Source organism: Culex quinquefasciatus, chromosome 2, assembly GCF_015732765.1.
Source record: "Culex quinquefasciatus strain JHB chromosome 2, VPISU_Cqui_1.0_pri_paternal, whole genome shotgun sequence".
Taxonomy (NCBI): Eukaryota; Metazoa; Arthropoda; class Insecta; order Diptera; family Culicidae; genus Culex; species Culex quinquefasciatus.
This window is the reverse complement of record NC_051862.1, coordinates 48,803,954-48,824,226: the sequence shown is the minus strand read 5'-3', so window position 1 is coordinate 48,824,226 and position 20,273 is coordinate 48,803,954. Positions and strand designations below refer to the sequence as shown.

At 35.2% G+C, this 20,273-nt stretch overlaps 1 protein-coding gene across 6 annotated transcripts in view; it reads right to left on the bottom strand.

The window, feature by feature from the left end:
- LOC6046760 (transcription factor AP-2-epsilon) overlaps positions 1-20,273 on the bottom strand; it is a 287,781-nt gene that overhangs the window by 34,013 nt on the left and 233,495 nt on the right. For 3 of the 6 annotated variants that reach the window (XM_038252306.1, XM_038252305.1, XM_038252309.1), the window contains one exon: positions 4,842-4,871. The exons of the other annotated variants lie outside the window; for them this stretch is intronic. In XM_038252306.1, coding sequence (XP_038108234.1) covers positions 4,842-4,871 — 30 coding nt within the window. The remainder of the gene's footprint in view (positions 1-4,841; positions 4,872-20,273) is intronic. 6 annotated transcript variants of the gene reach the window in all.

Sequence of the window (20,273 nt, the reverse complement as noted above, 5' to 3'; positions counted from 1 at the left end):
TACTGGCCCAAATTAATATATCAAATTTCGTAATTTTGAATCTTTATTAAAAATTTATTTTTCCTTGAAAATAAAAAGCGGAAAGGGCGATTCTTATTTCATGGACAGAAATGTTTTAAATATTATAAAATCAAACCAATCTTTTGAAATGTGAGAATGAAATAAAATCCTTTAAGAAAAAGGCTTAATATTAAAAAAACTTATTTCCAAAGTTAGAATCATTTGAATATTTATTAAAAAAATGAATTTCAGTTGCTGAGAAAATCGACATTTAAAAATGTGTTATGTACATTGTACAACTCACACAGCAGTTGCCCCGACCCCTCTTCAATTTGCGTGAAACTTTGTTCTAAGGGGTTACTTTTGTCCCTGATTAAGAATCCGAGGTCCGTTTTTTGATGTCTCGTGACGGAGGGGCGGTACGACCCCTTTCATTTTTGAACATGCGAAAAAAGAGGTGTTTTTCAATAATTTGCAGCCTAAAACGGTGATGAGATAGAAATTTGGTGTCAAAGAGACTTTTATGTAAAATTAGACGCCCGATTTGATGGCGTACTCAGAATTCCAAAAAAAACATATTTTTCATCGAAAAAAACACTAAAAAAGTTTAAAAAACTCTGCCATTTTCCGTTACTCGACTGTAGAAAAATTTGGAACATGTCATTTTAGAGAAATTTAATGTACTTTTCAAATCATCATTGACCCAGAAGGTCATTTTTTCATTTAGAACAAAATTTTTGATTTGAAATTTCGTATTTTTTCTGACTTTGCAGGGTTGTTTTTAGAGTATGACAATGTTCTAAAAGTTGTAGAGCAGACAATTGCAAAAATTTTGATATATGAACATAAGGGGTTTGCTTATAAACATCACGAGTTATCACGATTTCACGAAAAAAAGTTTTGAAACAGTTACACTTTGCGTTTCACGTTGTTTCGTCGTCCGTGTCTGTCGTAGGTGACAATGAACGGCCATGATCAACGACGACCAACTTTTTCAAAACTTTTTTTCGCAAATTCACGATAACTCGTGATGTTTATAAGCAATAAACCATAAACTTTGAAAATTATTTATCGGCCTAATTTTAACAAAATCTTCTCAGGCTTCAAAAGTTTGGACTGAAAACATTTCCAAAAAAGAGTTATTTAGTAAAAATATAAGTGCTCAAAAACTATTATGATTTGCAATACGGGTATCAAACGACAATTTTGTAAACACTCAAATTTCAAATAATTTCAAACGAGGCAGAATGTTGTACACATTTTCACAGTACCAGAGTTTTAAGTGTAAAGTACTAACATTTCAACAAGCTATCTTTTTTTTAAATACTCTAGTTAAAATAATTTGCATTAGGTTGAAGAAATAACGCATCAAATATCGGTTTTAAAAATAGTAAAAAATGTTAAATGACGCAAAATTTTGAAGGGGTTTACGTTTTTTGATGCCCATATGTTGTAGGGGAGAGTGGGGAGACTTGATCCCCGGGGACACTTGATCCCAAGCCTGTATCTCGTCAGCATGTGGGTAAAACAATTAGCTTTGTTCTAGAATGTTGTGCGAAATTGACTAAAACTCATTGTAGAAAACAAAGAAAAAAATTAAAAAATGTTTAGATTGAGTTACACACATATTTCTAAAAAGTGCTGCAAAAAACTTCCAAGAGATCTTTTTTCTTTGTTTTGATAAGTATAGAAAACACTCAAAAAAACTTCAAACAAATATTTTTTATACATGAATTGTTTGATAAACATATCAACTCCAAACCCCTTACGGATTTGACGTTAAATTTATCGTCATACTATTTTTATAATCAATTGTTTAAAAAAGAGCGTTTAGGGAGACTTGATCCCTGCATTTCTACAGTCACTGGAATCAGCCTCAAGATTAAATAATTATGCTGAGTTTTCGTACATAGTTTTCTTTAGTATAGTTGTACAAAACTTACTGCATTTTGAACCATTTTTCAAAAGTTCTGTAAACAAAAATTACCAGCTTTTGTAAACATGCTCAATTTTGGTCTAAAAAAGAAAATTTTAAGTTTTTAAATACTTTGCATGCTTAACTTGTTATATTTTAAACACAAACGTAAAGGTTTAATGTGAAATTGCTGTAACTTATAGAAAATTAACAGTTTGGATGAATAAAAAAACATATTGCTTAAGATTTCTAAAAAATGTTGAAAGAGGGATCAAATTACCCCCAACATTTTGAAAATGCCGGTTTAAAATATTTTTTTAAAACGCTTGGCATGATTCTAAGAGTTTATCTGATGAAATACCCTTATCAGCCAAACATAGTTGAATGTTTAAGCTTTCAATTCATACAAAAAGTTCATAGTTTTGTGAGAAATTGACAGAGTTATGTGCGATACAAAAAAAGGGGATCAAGTCTCCCCACTCTCCCCTACAGATTTTCTTTTAACATGAGTTTTTAGTTTAAAAGTTTTAGTTAACACTTAACAAGAGTTTTAGTGTAAAATATTTAAATTTGTATAAAATACCGTTTTTAAAATAATAAAAAAATCGAACGATGCAAAGTTCAAGTATAAGATTATTTTTTACAGTCAAATATATATTTATTATTCACAAACAAAAAAAAAAATACAAATTTTATGTGTATCGATGTTGTACTAATTTTCACTAATGCAGAGTTTTTAGCGTAAAATACTTAAAAATTTCACAAAATATTTTAAGAATTGCTGAAAGGTATAATAATAAACTATACTTTTTAATACTCATGTTTTAATAATTTGCATTAAATTTATCAAATAATGCAATTTTGGTATAGATTTTCACTCAACAAGAGTTTTAGTGTAAATATTAAAATTTTCAGAAAATACCGTTGTTTAAAATAATAAAAAAAATCAAAAGACGCAATATTTTGAAATAAATTTCTCTATATTCTATCATTTTTTTTAAAGTTAAATTTTTATCATTCTCAAATTAAAAAAAAAATGATGCTTATATTTATTGCAAATTATGGAAATTAGAATATTTAAAAAAAAACTATATTTTGTGAAAGTTTTTGAGTGCAGCCATCCCTCATATTTGGAACAGTTTACAGATCGGCCAATGTTCAAAAAAATCATAGCAAATCGATAATTGAACATCTTGATTTGCGTTTTACCTTCATGTGAAAGATTTTCTTGGAATCTTTTGATTGATGTATTGATCAACTGTAATTTTTTACGTTTTATATCAAGTTTTCAAAGAAAAACATTGACCCTTGAAATTCACAAATTCTGAACACCTTTTTCTCACGGATGTAAACTTTGGTTCACTTCATGAGAACATATTTTTGCAAAATAATGACTTCGCACACTGAAATCAATTAAACTCAAACTTATGTTTTATACATGGTCTGAGACAAAAACTTTTATTAAAATTTATACAAGCCTTGGAATGTTTCGTGATAAACAAAAAACTTATTATGGTGTGTGTTCAAATTCAAGAAAAAATAAAAATATCCGAAGAAATTTTGGGCCCAATACTTTTTTTCTGTTTCTGTGAGCAAAATTAAATTTGTACCAAATATGAGCCAAATCGGTTATTTTTTGCGTTTTGGGTTAGCTTTGTTGAAATTTGAATTGGAAGGTTTTGGAAAAAAATTGAATATAAGCAAAAATTTCGTTTTTTTTTGCTGGAACTGTGCTGCAGTCTGAGATTTTATGTGAAATTTGATGCCGAACCACGAAACAATCTGACGCATTGGTATAAAACATATTTTTTCCAAACTTCAGCAATCGATAGCCAAAACATGCATTTTCCATTAAGTATTGTAATTTATTATAAGAATAATGTACGTTTACCATTTTGATGCATTGCTTAAGAGTTTCTGGCAACACTGCTCTTCCCATATCATCACCGTCGCTAATTCCTACCGCGAGAGCAAAAATTCCTCCTTTCCAACATCACGAAACGACTCTCTTTCACCAGCAGGGAAAAAGGGTTCACGCAAATCACGCTTATGTACCACTACCTAGCAAGCAAAAGTTATGCACACGTTTTACATGATGCTGGCAGCTGTTTATGCTCTCTCTAGAGTAAGCTCTCGAGCTTGAAGGTTTCGTCGTTGTGCGTAAACCGCAGCCAACCGAAATTTTTGTAATACCTTCCCCTTCCCAGAGGGGGGGGAGGGGGGGACGAAAGAATGGAAAGCATTTCCAGGCTGGAGACGACATCGACATCGAGTCCGTCAAACTCAGAACACTCGAACTTGCTTTATGTAACTGGCGTTCGCCAAAGGTGCATGCCAATTTAATTTATGCAGAAATTATGTTTCGGCTGGCAGCAACTTTTGGGCTGCAAATCGTAATTTGGCGGAGGTTTTCTTTAATTGCCTTTGGACAACAACGGCACGACGACTTCGGTTTGACCGCGCGGCCCAGGTTGACTTTGGGAGCAGTTCATTGATGAATGGGAATATAATTGGACGGTAAATAAGGGGAACTTTCAAGAACTGGTCCTACTTTCTCCCTGGCCAACGATCGGAACACGTGTAGAATGTGTCTTTTCAGTGGTTGATGAGCTACGATTGTTTCAACGGAGTTTCACAAAAATTAATAAATTTCAAAAAGTTTAGAAAAACTTTCTGCTGTAAAGTTGCATGCAAGCTACGCTGCAAGTCCATCAATCAAGGTGCGCTTCCCTCCTGCTTGCCCTAATTCAGTGCCCTCTTCAATGAAAGGGGGAGGAGTCTAGCATAAGGACCCCTTTTCAATATGGCATAAGGTTTATTTTTGTTTTTTTTTCTGCTTCAAAAGAACCCCTATTTTTGCAACCGGAACATGATGTTGTGGGCCGTTGAATCGACTGAAATGGGATAGACTTATTAATTCAATTACCAGCTGCGATTGCAGGGACGGTGTGAGGGTCTGAAACGGGAAGAAAAAAAAGAGAAACAACAAGTAATGCTCTGTTTCGTTCGACGACGATTCATACTTCTGGTTGAGCTGAAAATCGGGCGGGCTGCGAGGAGAATTTTTGGTTTTTTTTTTCGCTGAAACAAAATTATTGAAAAATCTGTCCTTGGGTGGGACACGACGACGAAGTTGGCCCTTTGAAAAGACCGGTGGCCATAAATAACCTGGCAGCGCGCAAAATGGACACTTTTCAGCGATGTATCGCCTGCCACCGATAAGAACGACGACGGTGAGGATTGAAGTTTGCCAGAGAAGAAAAATGAGCGAAATTTCTTTTGACACCTGAATGTGTCATGTTATCGTGACATTTTTGGCACATAATTTGAATTTCGACAAAAAATGAGACTGGTTACAAAATATATATGTGAAAACAATAAAATATAAATAAGTTTTTAGTACACGGAGAAAAAAAAATCCCAAAATCGTGAACAGGCGTTCATAAAAAAGGGAATCAAGAACTAAGTGTTCAAATCGCATGATACGTTTTTGAAAATCGTACCATTTGAACACTTTGTTCGTGGTTCCCATTTTCATGAACTTTTTTTTTCACGATTTTGGGAACACTTTTTTCTCCGTGTAAAACTATTTTTTTTTAAATGAAATTATGTTTATTTTTTTTTTGAAAATTACAGTCCAGACTCGATTATACGAAGCCTTTACTATCCGAAGATTCGATTATCCGAAGGTTTGTATAGGAATTTGGATAATCGAATCACAAACAAAAAATAAATTTTCGAGTTTTTAAAATCTAAAAATTTGTATTCGTATATTTGCATCAAATTCGTGGTCGCGACCCCATTTAGTCAAGTTTGAATGGTTGTTTGTTGAAATGACCAAATTTTTTTTTTGGAGATTCGATTATCTGAAGTAAATATTTTCTGATGCGATAATCGAGTCTTTACTGTATACGAAATTTAAATTGATTCGAATATTTGGCAAATAAGTAGTACAAAACAATTGTTTAATAATTTTTTGTTAACCAAAGTTTATCAAAACGCTGTTACTTGTTCAGAAACTTGTTACAATAGTTGTAAATGTTGAATTTGAATGGATTGTTGATACAAAAGCTAGACATTGATAGAATAAACATAATTTTTCGAGGACACTTTGCCATATAGACCATTTTTGATCAATATATTCTGTTTCGTTTTGAAATAAGTTAATATTAAAGTTTTTTTTCCGAAAAATACTTTTAGTAAAAGAATATAAATAACAATCAAATGGCGATTTGCTGATTGTAAACTCCGAAAAAAAAATCCAGTTAAAAGGGACGACATTGAAAATCATTTTAGTTAAATCAGGGATGACCAAACTATGACCCGCGGGCCAAATGATTTTAGTGGCTCGCTGACCTATTTTTAATGGTCACGTAAAATTGCCCTTTGACCCTTTGACATGTAAAATTGTTTAATAATAATGATTTTTTTTATAGTTAGGTAAAATTGTTGTTATTTATGATTTTATTTCATGTATGACACAAATATCTTATTCAAAGGTCTCAGCGAAAAAAATAAAGAAAATTATTGCGAGTTGAAAAAGGATTTTTTTATGTGTCTCTTCACAAAGAATTATCATAATTTACACTTTATCCATAGTAATATAACTTCACCCCTTTTCACACTCTTTTATTTAGAAAAAATAAATATTTTTTATTGAATTTATTTATTTTTGGAATGACGAAAATGGCCAACAAATACTTGAAATTTGCAACAAAAATAAGCTGATGGAATTTTGTTTAGTTTTATAGATGAAAATAGCGTAATTTAATTTTTTTATAAATAATTTTCCACTTTTAGCCTGCAAGTTCATACGAGTTTGCCCGCCAATCAAAAACTTTGGGCACCACTGATTTAAATAGTAGGTACTCGATGAAACAGTATACTTTAGATTGGTAAGTTAAAAATGTAAAATAGTTTTTGGATGTATATTGGACCTAAAAGAAAAACGTTGGACAACTATTTTCCTATTTTGGACCTACCATTTGACACCTTGTGCTTGAAGCAATTTTTTTAATTAGGGCTGCTAAAGATTGCAATAATGTTTAACCAAATACATTTAAGTAACTTCTGCAAAATGATTGGTAAAAATAACGTTTCGTAGACCCACCGTCTATCGAGTTTCGCATCTCGTCTCTGAAATCAACATAATTTTGTCGTTTAGGTCCAATGTTGGAACTAGGTGCAATATAGGGACATTTGCCTAACGTGAGTGAATTAATTTAACGAAGTTGACTTTATAGCTGTCGGCCACTATTGCTCGTACCAACCACTAGTTTCTTTCTTTTATCTACAATTTCTTCGCCGCCCTGGGCTCCGAAGTGTACGAGAGTATGGCACGAAGCGACGGCGCCGAATATTCGTATTGACACTTAGAATTTTTAGGGCGCCTACCGCGGGATTAAAAGTTGAGTTAACTAACTCAGTTGAATTTTGTGATTTTATTTTGTAGAAAATTGAAACTTTCAAAATGTTCCTGTCGATTACAATGTTTATTTTGCAATAAAAAGTTAAAATTGGTATTTTATTCTAGCAACCTCGATAAAACTCTATTTTTTGACACGTAGTCTTATGGGTGGTACAAGCGGGCCTTGCATTTTCTCAGCTTGCTTTTTGCATTTGAGACATTTATGCGAACATGCAGGTCGAATTAGTGACTCTACTCTGTAAATTTTGAGTTTTTTATTTGTACACTTATCTGTAGTTTCCTTCTACCTTTTATTGTTAGAAAATTCGGTTTACTACAGTCTATACTCGATTATCTAAAGCTTCGATTATCACTGGAACGCCCAACGCATGTCTAACTTACACGGACGCCCAAGCCTCCCAAAAAAGGTGGAACGGTAACTTCAACTCGCTGGTTTTCGGGCCTAACTCAACCAATCAAGATGATTCTTCATTAGAGTGATTTGTTAGGATGTCTAGATGATTCTAGAACTTTGCAGAACCTAATTTGATCAAATCTTCAAATCAAATTTCAAATTTTTCAAATTTGGAACGATGTTTTCGATCGCAAAAATTACAGATTTGATCAAATTAAGTTCGGCAAAGTTCTAGAACCATCAAGACATCCTAACGAATCACTGGAAAGAAGAATCATCTTGATTGGTTGAGTTAGGCCCGAGAACCAGCGAGTTGAATTTACCGTTCCAACTTTTTTGGAGCCTTGGGCGTTGGAATGTTATCTAAAGTTTCGATAATCCGAAGGATACAAAAGAACTTCAAATAAGCAGTCGAATCATTGAAAAAATGTTTTTTTTCGTTTTTTTTTCTTGAATCTTGGGAAAAATTCGTCCAATTTTACTTTTTGAGATAATCAAAGTTTGATCATTATGTCACTTATATTGACTGTCATTTTTCTCAAACATCACTAATTTCATTGAAAAAATTTCAATGAAATTAGTGATGTTTGAGAAAAATTTAGTTCTCACGAATGACTTTCTTCCTGGGGAAGACAAGCTTATTTCGCACCTCCAAATATTCTACAAAATTCTTGGCAAATTTACATCCCACAACAACCTGCACTCTCGGCTCGTGAGCGGTGCCAACTGCCACTCAATAAAAGAAGGGGTGATAAAAATTTCTATAACGGGTGCTGTGCCAGCAAGTCAACAACGGTGGTGTCCTTTTACAAAAGATTCCCCGTGAACGACACCAGCTAGCGCTTTCAGGGACATCATAAAGGATAATTTAGATTGCTGATAAGAAACTATAAGGCCCGGGTCGAAAGGGTACGGAGTTTTTTTTTCGGAAGACACACACTCCATTCATCTTTTGCACCCACAATATATGTGGCAGCGGATTACGTGAAGTCAACTTTGCTCTCTCAGGTGGAGAAAGGGCTCACCGAAGAGCAACGACAGAAAAGAAAGAGTTCATCGGGCGAAGGAAACCATTAAAATGATGGATTACCCATCAACAAATTTACGGCTGGGCTTTTCAGCCCCGAAAAAAGATGTGTATAAAACGTTCCGGAAAGGCAGCACAGTCTCTTGTGCCTTGACTTATCTCGGCAGAAGTTATCAGGTAAGCGCAATTTGAAGACAATTTTACGCTTCTCAAACATTAAGATAAGAAACAGCGCCCTCCGAAAATCTGGATGCATCCCACCGTTGTGGACCGTTAGCCACGTCACACCACGTGTTGAACTCCCCCCGTAATAGCGCTGAGGGACCACCTTTTGGCGGGTGTACACCAATGGCTGATGACAGGAGGTAGTCAATTCAGGGAAACACATAAAACTCGAGTTTTCGGAAGCTAAAACGATAAATTTCCTTCTGGTTGTCGTTGTTGCGCGTTCGAGAAGGTAGGTTTTGTCTGATCCTATGTAATTGGAATCCTCCGCTCACTCTCGGTGGAAACCTAAAACATCTCCGAGGAAGACCGTCGGATTATCGGACGGGTCGTATCTCGTTTTTGGGTTGAATTTTGTGGGCTTTTTTTCGTTGGTCAGTTCTGGATGTTTTTTGGGGCAGTGGTTGTCAAGTTTTTTGGTACTTCGAGTAACCTAAAAACAGAAGATTTAATAATAAGTCTAAATTTGAATATTGTTACAATTGTTTTAATTCAAGTAAGTAAGTAAATCTAAAATTACTTAGAAATAGTAGATTTGAGAACCTCTGCCCCGTAGGAAAGTCGTCAAGGGAGGACACTGAAATCAATGAACTAGCCACCGACCCGCCGGAGAGAGAGGTACATTAATTTTAATCACTGCTGCTACCACCGCACTCCACCTTTGGAAGGCTTCTTTGGCTTAAGCCGCGTGCGCGCGTTCGCTCAGCCTTAAATAGTCGATTAATTGTGATAGATAGCTGGTCTGCGGACTCCCCGTATTGTAAGTGGTGTGCCACCTGTGTCAACATTAATGGATGTCGCCGCATGTCAACATTACAAGTTGCAGATGTCGAAGGATTTCGTAACCGCGAACTTCAGCACCAAAAAAAAACTGTAATGGTCCGTCTTTGGCCATGCCCGGCCGGGCTTAATTACCGCTCAATTCTAATCGAATTAATCCCGCGCAAGGTGGTACGTACAGTGACCTCTTGAAGCTTAGAAATGCCGAAAAAAAACGAAGTCTCAATTCAATCCCGCAGCAGGTTGCCAAAAGTATACACAAAATGCGCGGGGTCAACAAAAGACGCGCAGAAATTTGATTAATGTCTTCATCGCTAGGATGCCGACTTCAATCTGGGTTGTAATTGCTCACCATTCTTAATCGCTGCCGCCGCCGCCGTTGAGGCTGCTGATGATCACCCAACTCCAGGTGGGGTTTCGTCGTATGGGAGAAAGCCCGCCTCATCTTCTTATAATAACACCCATTTTTGGATGCTGGGCGGCGGTTGCGACTTTCGCGGCCGTCGCGAATTTCGAGAATCCCCCGTTGGAGCCCTAATAATAGGCAAAACCTGGTGACGACCGGTGGGATTGTAGGGGATTGTTGGGTTTATACGGTGGTAGGTATTCTAAATTGAAATAAACATTAGACACTTTTTTAACCTGAATATCATCTTTTTCAGATAATTCAAAATTATCTTTAAATAAATTTACAATTAATTATTCCAATCGATTCCAGTCTGCTAACACTTGAAATTTTTACTATCGTTAAAAACAGTCAAAAACATGCCAGGAATCTAGAATTTTCCGATCTAAAAATAGGATTAGCGATTTTTCACGCTTAAAAACAGAAAATTTTGCGGGGACCATGTTTCTAAAAATACATATTTTACGGAAATTTCGCACAACGTTAAGTTGTAAAATAGCTTAGAAAATCTTATGTTAAAAATACAAATGGTATTTTCTAAAGTGTTTTATATAAAACTTCAATCGATTTCTAGTTGTCTTCACCAATTTTAACAGTGATACCAAAAAAACTAACTTAATCCACCTATGTGGTTGGTGCCTTCCTCACTCTTTTCCAACAATGGGTGATATGTGATATGATGGGTTTGGACACAAATTTCGTCTAATTTCGTTAAGTTCCGGAATACAAAAAAAAACACACACATATCACTCAAGGGCTCATAAGTTGCATCATAAGTGGTCAGAACTCGAGATAGGGTTGCCAGATCTTCAATGTTTTAGACTCGGCCTTTCAATTACCTTACCAACGATGGGTCGGATGATGGATCCGGACATTGTTTACATACATTTAAGTGAGATCCGGCTACAAAAAAGTGCATAAATATCACTTAAGTGGTCAGAACTCGAGACAGGGTTGCCAGATTATCAATAATGTAGACTCGTTGGAAAGGTCTTTCGATTACCTTACCAACGATGGGTCGGATGATGGATCCGGACATTGTTTACATACATTTAAGTGAGTTCCAGCTACAAAAAAGTACATAAATATCAGCCATGTATTCAACTTCTGAAAATTTGCGAAAACGCATTTTTATACATAACTTTTGAACTACTTATCGAAACTTCAAACAATTCAATAGCACCGTATGGGACCCTAAACCAAGTCGAATGCGACTGGTTTGGTCAAAATCGGTTCAGCCAGTGCTGAGAAAACTGCGTGACATTATTGGTCACATACACACACACATACACACACACATACACACACACATACACACACACATACACACACACATACACACACACAACCCTCCGAAAGTTATACCGAAAGGTGGTCCCGGGGGGAAAAGGGCACGGCGTTCAAGGACTGGTTTAGTGGGTCGGGAAAACTCTTTTGTTTTCCCAACCCCACACTACCTGAGAAATGAATTCTCAGGTGTCTGGTAGCAGATTCCGACCTTGTAAAAAAAAAAAAAAAAAAACACACACACATACACACAGACATTTGTTCAGTTTTCAATTCTGAGTCGATATGTATACATCAAGGTGGGTTTTCGAGCTTAAAATAAAAAGTTCATTTTTGGAGCAGGATTATAGCCTTACCTCAGCGAGGAAGGCAAAAAACCTTTTTTCATTTGTGCTGTTTTTTTTCTTCCAAAAGCATCAAAAAAGATTTTTATATTCTTTAGAGCATTACATTTTTTTTGGTTATAAATCTCCTTTAACAAAAAATAATTAGAACCACTTTTTTCTATTCTATCGTTATTTCGATAATTCTATCGGCGATAATAATATCGCCAATAATGGACTCATTTTTAAAATCTTTATAAAATCGATTAATTCAACCATATCATGTTACATTTCAATGCTTTTACTAAGCATATACATTTTTAAATGTAGTAAGTTCCAAAATAAAATATGTACTCGAAATTGTTTACAGAATAATACAGAGTTTTTTTTGGAAAGTACTAAAATTTTCCCAAAATACCGTATTTTTCGAAAATACTCAAATTTTCATTATGTGCAATGTTGGTATCAAGCGAAGCGAAATTTGGTTTTGCTTTTCCATATTTATAGTGTTTTTTGTTTGAAAAAAAAAACAAAAATTTTCACAAAATACCGTATTTTTTCCGAAAGTACCCACATTTTCTTAATTTGCAACCGAAGTGATGTTTTGTTTGCTTTTGCACATTAGGCCGCTGCAAATATTTTTCAAAGTTTATGTCAGCCCCCCTTCAAAGTCGGCCTGAATAATCAGGGGGCAAAAAAATAGTTTTTTTTGGAAAACTTCAAAATTTTAATGAAAACTTAAGTTTAATCAACTTAAGATGCATTTTCCTGCGTTTATAATCATGTTTAGCATGTTTGAACTCCTTTGAAAACATTTTAAATTTTCATGAAATACCACAAAAAGTATTTTTTTCGCGAAAAAAAAAATTCCGTCAATACATCGATATTCAAAAAACTAATGATTGGAAAGCAACTGAACGCGTGTAAAATGCATTTTCAAACACTTTTTTCATCCAAATGCTGAAACCTCGGCTTGTAATTTTATTTTTTATTGTTTTTTTTTATTTATTTTCTTGACCGCCCCCCCCCCCCACCCCTCTTCGACTTTGGTCAGAGCCGAGGGACATAAACTTCAAAAAATATTTGCAACGGCCTTAATAGAGTTTAAAAAAAATAAAAAAAAAAAACGCAAAATATCGTTTTTTTTCAATCGTACTGAAATTTTTATAATTTGCAATATGGGTATCAAAGGAAGCGAAATTTTGTTTTTGGATTCCAGAAAAAAACTGCAATTTGTGAAAATTTTAGTCTTTTCAAAAAAAAAACCCTAAAAAATTAAAAAGCATGTAAAATGACGCATATTGCAAATTGCAAGTTTTGAAAATTAGAGTATTTACGAAAAAATACGGTATTTTGAGAAAATTTGGGTATTTAAGTGTTCAACATATTCTTTTAGGGTTAAAATCAAGCCAAACATTTCAAAAAGGCTAAAAACACTTAAGTTAAATAGTTTTCGAACCAAAATCTTTATTATGAAAATCCTTCTTGAAGAAGTGTTTTATTATTTATTTATTTTCAATCATTTAACAATTTCATGATTGTTAACTCATTTAAAACGATTGTTGGAAACAATTCGCAACATGATAAACATGACATAGAACATAGAATTTTTACAAATTTAATGTGGGCTTTATATTTGATTTATTTTGACTGAAAATTGAACAAAATGCATAAAAACAGTTCTTGCAATTTTTAGTTTTATTTAAAATGGATGTAAATAATAGTAGACAAATATAAAATATCAATTTACTAAAACAATAAGGCCATCGCAAATTTAATTTCTAGAATCCCCCCTCTTAAAATTTCCGCAAATAATCAAGGGACAAAACAAAATTACAAAAATTTTAACTTTCATTGAGAAAACTTATAAAAACGATTGTAATTAATTCATAATACATCGTTTAACGCTTATTTGTGCATTTTTATTCAAATAAAGTATTTTAAAACCTTTAACAAGTTTTGAATTTTGGAACCACAGATTGGAAAAGACGTTGAACTTCAGAAAAAAGTCATTTATTCATAGATATTTGGTTATTTTTTGACAGTAGCATATCTGTAATGATGTATAATAGTAGTTTATGCAACAAGTTGCAAAAAAAGATTTTTTCAGCACGTGTCGTACATTTATCCAACGAGGTTCACCGAGTTGGATAAATACGACAAGTGCTGAAAAAATCAAGGTTTGCAACGATTTCCATACAACATTTTTTGCATTTCTGAAAAACACCCATTGAGTGAAATTATAAGTCGAATGTTCATGTATTTTGTACATAAATCGTTTAAATCAAAAAAATGTTGAAAAGTATTACTTTTCAAAACCAGTGCTGAAAAGTTCAACTTTTCAGCATACTTTTCAGTGCTGAAAAGTAGAACTTTTCAGCATTTGTTTTGAAATGTGTTTCTATTCGATTCTGTTATTTTTAGTAGATAAAAGTAGGCTGTTTCGTCACGCGAGAATGACAGCAAAAGTAGGAAGTTTCAAGACGGAATTGCAAAAAGTATTTTTTGATACTTTTTGTTTCGATGTTACTTAGATTTAGAATTAGGTACTTTTTTTCTGCCAAGAGATCGCTAGTAAGTTATTAATTCATTAAATTTCTATAATTTCCGAGAATTAAAAGTTCAAAAAGCATTACAGTTCTGTAAATTGTTTCCAAGAAATTTCAAATACTTTTTGAAGGATTTAAATTTTTATTAACGAAGCCTGAAAAACAAATAATCTAAAGATTTGTAAGCCTCCTCCTCCCATATTCAAATGAAGATCCACTTCCAGATTCCCGTGATGGCGGTCCCCACCCAGCACAATCAGCGGGTGCTTTCATCAACCAAATTTATGGCAAAATAGTTGAATTCCCCCTATTCAATGCACAACCAACTAGGGGGTATGTATAATCAGAATCCATGACCCAGTCCTGCTAAGCCCCTAGATAAACAATTCCACGACTAGCAGTTGAGATTACCCATTCCAAACCCCCTCGGGAGAATCGACGTCGATCTCGTTGAATTCATCTCGCACAAAACGCTGGCCAAATAATTAACAATATGTTTCAATGTTGCCGAAGAGGCGACTGTTTTAAAATTTGAACTGTTTGTTCATTGTGCGGCGCTCCTCCTCACCGAAAAGGTACGGTTCGCACGAACTACAAAACTACACCCCAGCCGTATGCAGCAACAAACTCGCCAGGAGTAGATTTCCGTTGTTGAGAGCGGCGCCGGAAATGCTGGATGGGTTTTTAAAAATTTGGCCCCAGGCGATCGCAGCGAAAAACGGCTCCTGCTCCGGCTTCCATAATGTATGAGGAGTTGAACATATTGTCGGATCTTTTTTTTTTGCTGCCGGCTCGAGGCCTTGATTTAGAAGGATGTCGGGATTTGCGACGACCCAGACCTAGTGGCGTCATGTGAGTAAGTTTTGTTTGTTCAGGGGGTTTGGAGGGACATGTGTGTGTATTTGGGATTGGAGGGAGGATGATTTTTTTTTGTGTATATTTTATGTTGGTCCTGGAATTTCAAATGCCAATAATGGTGAACAGGAAGGAAAGGATTTGGGAGGGAGCATAATTTGATTAGGAAATTAATTTCTTTTCGGCATTTGCTGAGAACGCACCGAAAATGTTTGCCTCTTGATTAGATTATTTCCGTTTTTCAAATGATTAGCTCATGCATTAAGGTTTAAAATTGAGAGTTTAACATGAATTTTAACGACCTTCCCGTAAAGACAAAACTGTTGAAATATATGTCCCTTTAACACACATTAACATTAACATTAACCTCTTCCTGGTCAATAAATCGCTCGTCGTTGTCACTCCTCAATCCCACCTCTGAAAGCCATTCGAAATTTAATTAATTTTTCCCCTCAGAAAAAGACGCCCATTCCATAAATCGTCTCACTTTATGTTGCTTCGGACCGCGTTCGTGGCGCACTTGACCACGGTGTAGGTTCACCTAAAATGCGCTAAATTACGGCCCCCAAACTGCAATTCACATGTCCCAGAGAGAGAGAGAGAGAGAGAGAGATCCGACCCCCGAAAACGGAACCACCCGGAGCCGCCCATGTGGTCCCATCACACCGGTCCGTAGCTGTTTTCCTTTAATTTTTGTCCGTTTTGTATCAAAACAGCGGAACCGACCCATAAATTTCCGGGGGAACTCGCGCGCGCCTCGCCACCTGGGTAGAACAAAATTCGACGCGACTTTCTAGGCCTCCATTCATAAATTCCGCCAAAAAATTGAGACCCTGAGAAAAAAAAAACTCGAGTGAGAAAGCCCACCCAACAGCGATTCCAATTCCAGAGCCCAAGACTTGACTGTGGTGCCTTTCTTGTTTATGCTTCCGATCGGTGATAATTAATTCTCCAATAAACCGTCACCCCAGAAATCCACCCATTAAGAGCATCCCTACCCGTCGAACATTAGTGTTGAAGGAAAGGCCTCCAGACTCCAACCGAAATGCAGCCGAATCAAACGGTGTGAAATTATTAATTAGTTTTGATTCACTGCCTGTATGGTTTCCACTCGAAAAAGCGGTGGGAATCTGCGTCGAGATTTGGATTTTGGTGCCATAACTGGTTTAGTAGCTGGCAGTGCTAGTAGTTTTGACGAATTTGACGAGATGACGGGGCTAATAACTTAATACGATTGTACCGGGGGAGGTCCAATCAACGCGATCGCGTAATCTGATGTGTGTTTGATTAATGGGACTGCGAAATCCCTTTGTTTTAGATTAACTAAATTGATTTTGTTGGACGCATTTTGCGTCAATTTCGCGCATAAAAACGTCTGTTGATCCTTTCTTTCCTTTTCTGAATTTACAGTCGAGAGAATCGTTCTCTCAAAATTTATTGAGGGATCAGGGCCAAAATCGAGGGAATAATGCTACCAACTCACACCATCAAAACAAATGTGTTCATTCGTTAATTGAAACAAGAAATCTTCAACAAGTGTCACACATCGACATCAGACCACGTCACCATACTGTGGTGGCCGAAGCAGTTATGTCGTTGGGTTAGTCTGTCAAAGGTCTTTGGTTCGATTCCCGTTGTCGACACTTGTTTTGTTTTGACGGATGAACTATTTTTGCAAATGAACCTCGAGGGAATGATTCTCTAGCCCATCTCGGCTTCGGCTGCCGATCCCGATGATGCTATGAGACGCGGGTTCGATTCCCGCCTTATCCACTGAGCTTCTATCGGATGGTGAAGTAAAACGTCGGTCCCGGTTTCTCCTGTCTCGTCAGAGGCGCTGGAGCAGAAATCCCACGTTAGAGGAAGGCCATGCCCCGGGGGGCGTAGTGCCAATAGTTTCGTTTTCATTCAGCACGAGTCGTACATTTATCCAACGAGACTCTGCCGAGTTGAATAAACACTACGAGTGTTGAAAAAAATAAAATTTCAACGAGTCGCAAAAAAAACAAAACAATTTGCAATTCCAAAAAGCATTTTTATAAAGATTTTTTCAGTGAAATACATGTTTTTTCCAATTTATTTTGACGTCTGCGTGATTGGTCAACTCAAAACCAAAAACCCGATTTAATCCCACTAGGGGTGAGATAGAGCCTTTCTTACTAAAGAATATAACTTCTCTCAATTCACAACATCGACTTGATACAAAAAATCTTATGATGAAAGCAAGGTATTATTAATGATGTGTTTTCTAAAAAAAATTGAAAACACAATTTTCACCTATCGAATATTTTTAATCGTACAAATTCTTAGCTTCCAATGCGCAAGTGACGACAGGTGGGCTTTTACCTTTTTTTAGGGATTTTGTTTCTTATGGTAGGTCAATCAAACGGCTCTAACTCCAGAACCATATTATGAATCTGGATGAAAATTTGGGAGGTTGTAGAGCTCGAAAATGCAATTTTGAGATAAATAAAAGATATGAAAATGAAAAAATTGGACCATATTTTCATTTGGAAACTGTGTATTTTCTGGAAAAGTCTGGCCGCATCCGAAAACAGATGGATAATTCGAAATTTGCGCGGCAACTCGCCCAGGTTCAGCACACTAGCTTTCATCTGCATTTAGGAGAATCGAAATCGGATTTATGGGAGCTGAGAACGGCGCGACACAAAATTTTGCAAAATTTTACCACATACGAACATCACTCGACCTCCACGGAATTTATTTTCTCAAAATTCGAGGGTTCGAGATAGACGAGTTCTATCAAGGTGAATCGATAGAGCGTCGAAAATCGATGCAGTGTGATTTTTTTAGCGATTTTTCGGTTTAAAATTCATGCTGAATCGACATATTTACGAAGCTGGAAATGACGTCCTGGCTTAAAGTAAAACCTATACCTTTCTTTAGTAAGAAAGGCAAAAGTAAATCGTTCTAAAATTGATCGGGATTGCCGATCGATGTCAAATTTGTTTCAGATGCTCACTCATGGTCTGTACTATGAATGTAGCAAGAAATTTCGAATAAAATCAGAAATGAAAAATGTTGGCGAAGGTCACCAGGTGGGCTTTTACCTTTTTTTAGGGATTTTGTTTCTTATGGTAGGTCAATCAAACGGCTCTAACTCCAGAACCATATTATGAATCTGGATGAAAATTTGGGAGGTTGTAGAGCTCGAAAAATGCAATTTTTGAGATAAATAAAGATATGAAAATGAAAAAATTGGACCATATTTTCATTTGGAAACTGTGTATTTTCTGGAAAAGTCTGGCCGCATCCGAAAACAGATGGATAATTCGAAATTTGCGCGGCAACTCGCCCAGGTTCAGCACACTAGCTTTCATCTGCATTTAGGAGAATCGAAATCGGATTTATGGGAGCTGAGAACGGCGCGACACAAAATTTTGCAAAATTTTACCACATACGAACATCACTCGACCTCCACGGAATTTATTTTCTCAAAATTCGAGGGTTCGAGATAGACGAGTTCTATCAAGGTGAATCGATAGAGCGTCGAAAATCGATGCAGTGTGATTTTTTAGCGATTTTTCGGTTTAAAATTCATGCTGAATCGACATATTTACGAAGCTGGAAATGACGTCCTGGCTTAAAGTAAAACCTATACCTTTCTTTAGTAAGAAAGGCAAAAAAATCCAAAATTGTGTCGAAAAGTATTACTATTCGATAAAAGTGCAAAAAAGTTGAACTTTTTAGCTCACAAATAAGCACTGTAAATTGTAATGCATATTTTAGCATTGTTATTTTTGATTATGACGAGTAGGATATTTCGTCACTCTTGAATGACAGGAAATAGTAGTTTATGCAACAAGTTGCAAAAAGAATATTTTTTCAGAACGAGTTGTAAATTTGCAATTCCAAAAAACGCCTCTTTCATGTAAAAAAAAATGTAGTCAGTAAATTCACCGTGCAAAACAAAAAAATATTGAAAACTGTTACTTATCGATACTAGTGTTGAAAAGTTCAACTTTTCAGCTCCCATTTCAGTGCTGAAAAGTAGAACTTTTCAGCACTGGTATTGGAAGGTATTAATTTTTCATTATGTTATTTTTGGTAAGGAAAAGAAGGCAGTTTCACAGCGAAATTGCTAAAAGTTGGGTTTTTTTTTAATTGCAAATTTGCTAATAACATGTTTAAAAACTGCGTGCACTTGATTTTCTTTTTTCAAACTTCTTGGTTTGAAAAGAAGGGAAAAGCGAACAATTCGTCAGAATTATTGGAAAGGGAAAAATGCTGCTTTACAAAGACGAAATTTTAAATAAAGAAAGGTATAGTAGATGTGTTAAAAATTCACATAATTTAATCTGCTGAATTTGACAAATGGATCAATTTTATCCAAGACATCAACATGTAACACCAAGAACAACTCTTTTTATGATTTTCATTCACTGCAAGGTAAAAAAACACCAAGGTTGGGTCAACAATTTTCAGGAAAGATAGTTGAATATAATTGTTTCAAATATTCGAAAAAAAAATTGAATAATTCTTCGAATAAAATTATTTTTTGTTAAAAAATATTTACAGTCCAGACTCGATTATCCGAAGGCCTCGGAAAAAATTTACTTCGGATAATCGAAACTTCGGATATTCGAATCATGAAAAACAATTTTTTTTTCGATGTCTAATTTTTGATTGTCGAGCATTAGTATGACTTCTAAACTACGCAAAGTGATTTAGAAATTTTTAATCCTAGGTGGCGGTGACGAAATATTGAAAAAAAGATTTTTATTATTGAACAGGCAATCAACTAAATTTGACTAAAATGGGAACTCGTATTTGATGTTTAAAATAAGAAGAAAAAAAAGGTTTTTTTGTTTGTGATTCGATTATCCGAAGTCCCATCGGATAATCGAAACTTAGGATAATCGAGGCTTTGGATAATCGAGTCTGGACTGTATATCTTTTACTGGTTGGAGTTCGAATATGTAAAATCTCCCCTCTACACTAAAATATGTATTATATTTACTTCGAAAATACTCGAGTCCAATCGATCTTCAGTTTTCGGGAAAGGTGTTCCTAAAATATTAAATATCTTTGTTGATGACGCCTAAACAAATTTTCTGTCAAAA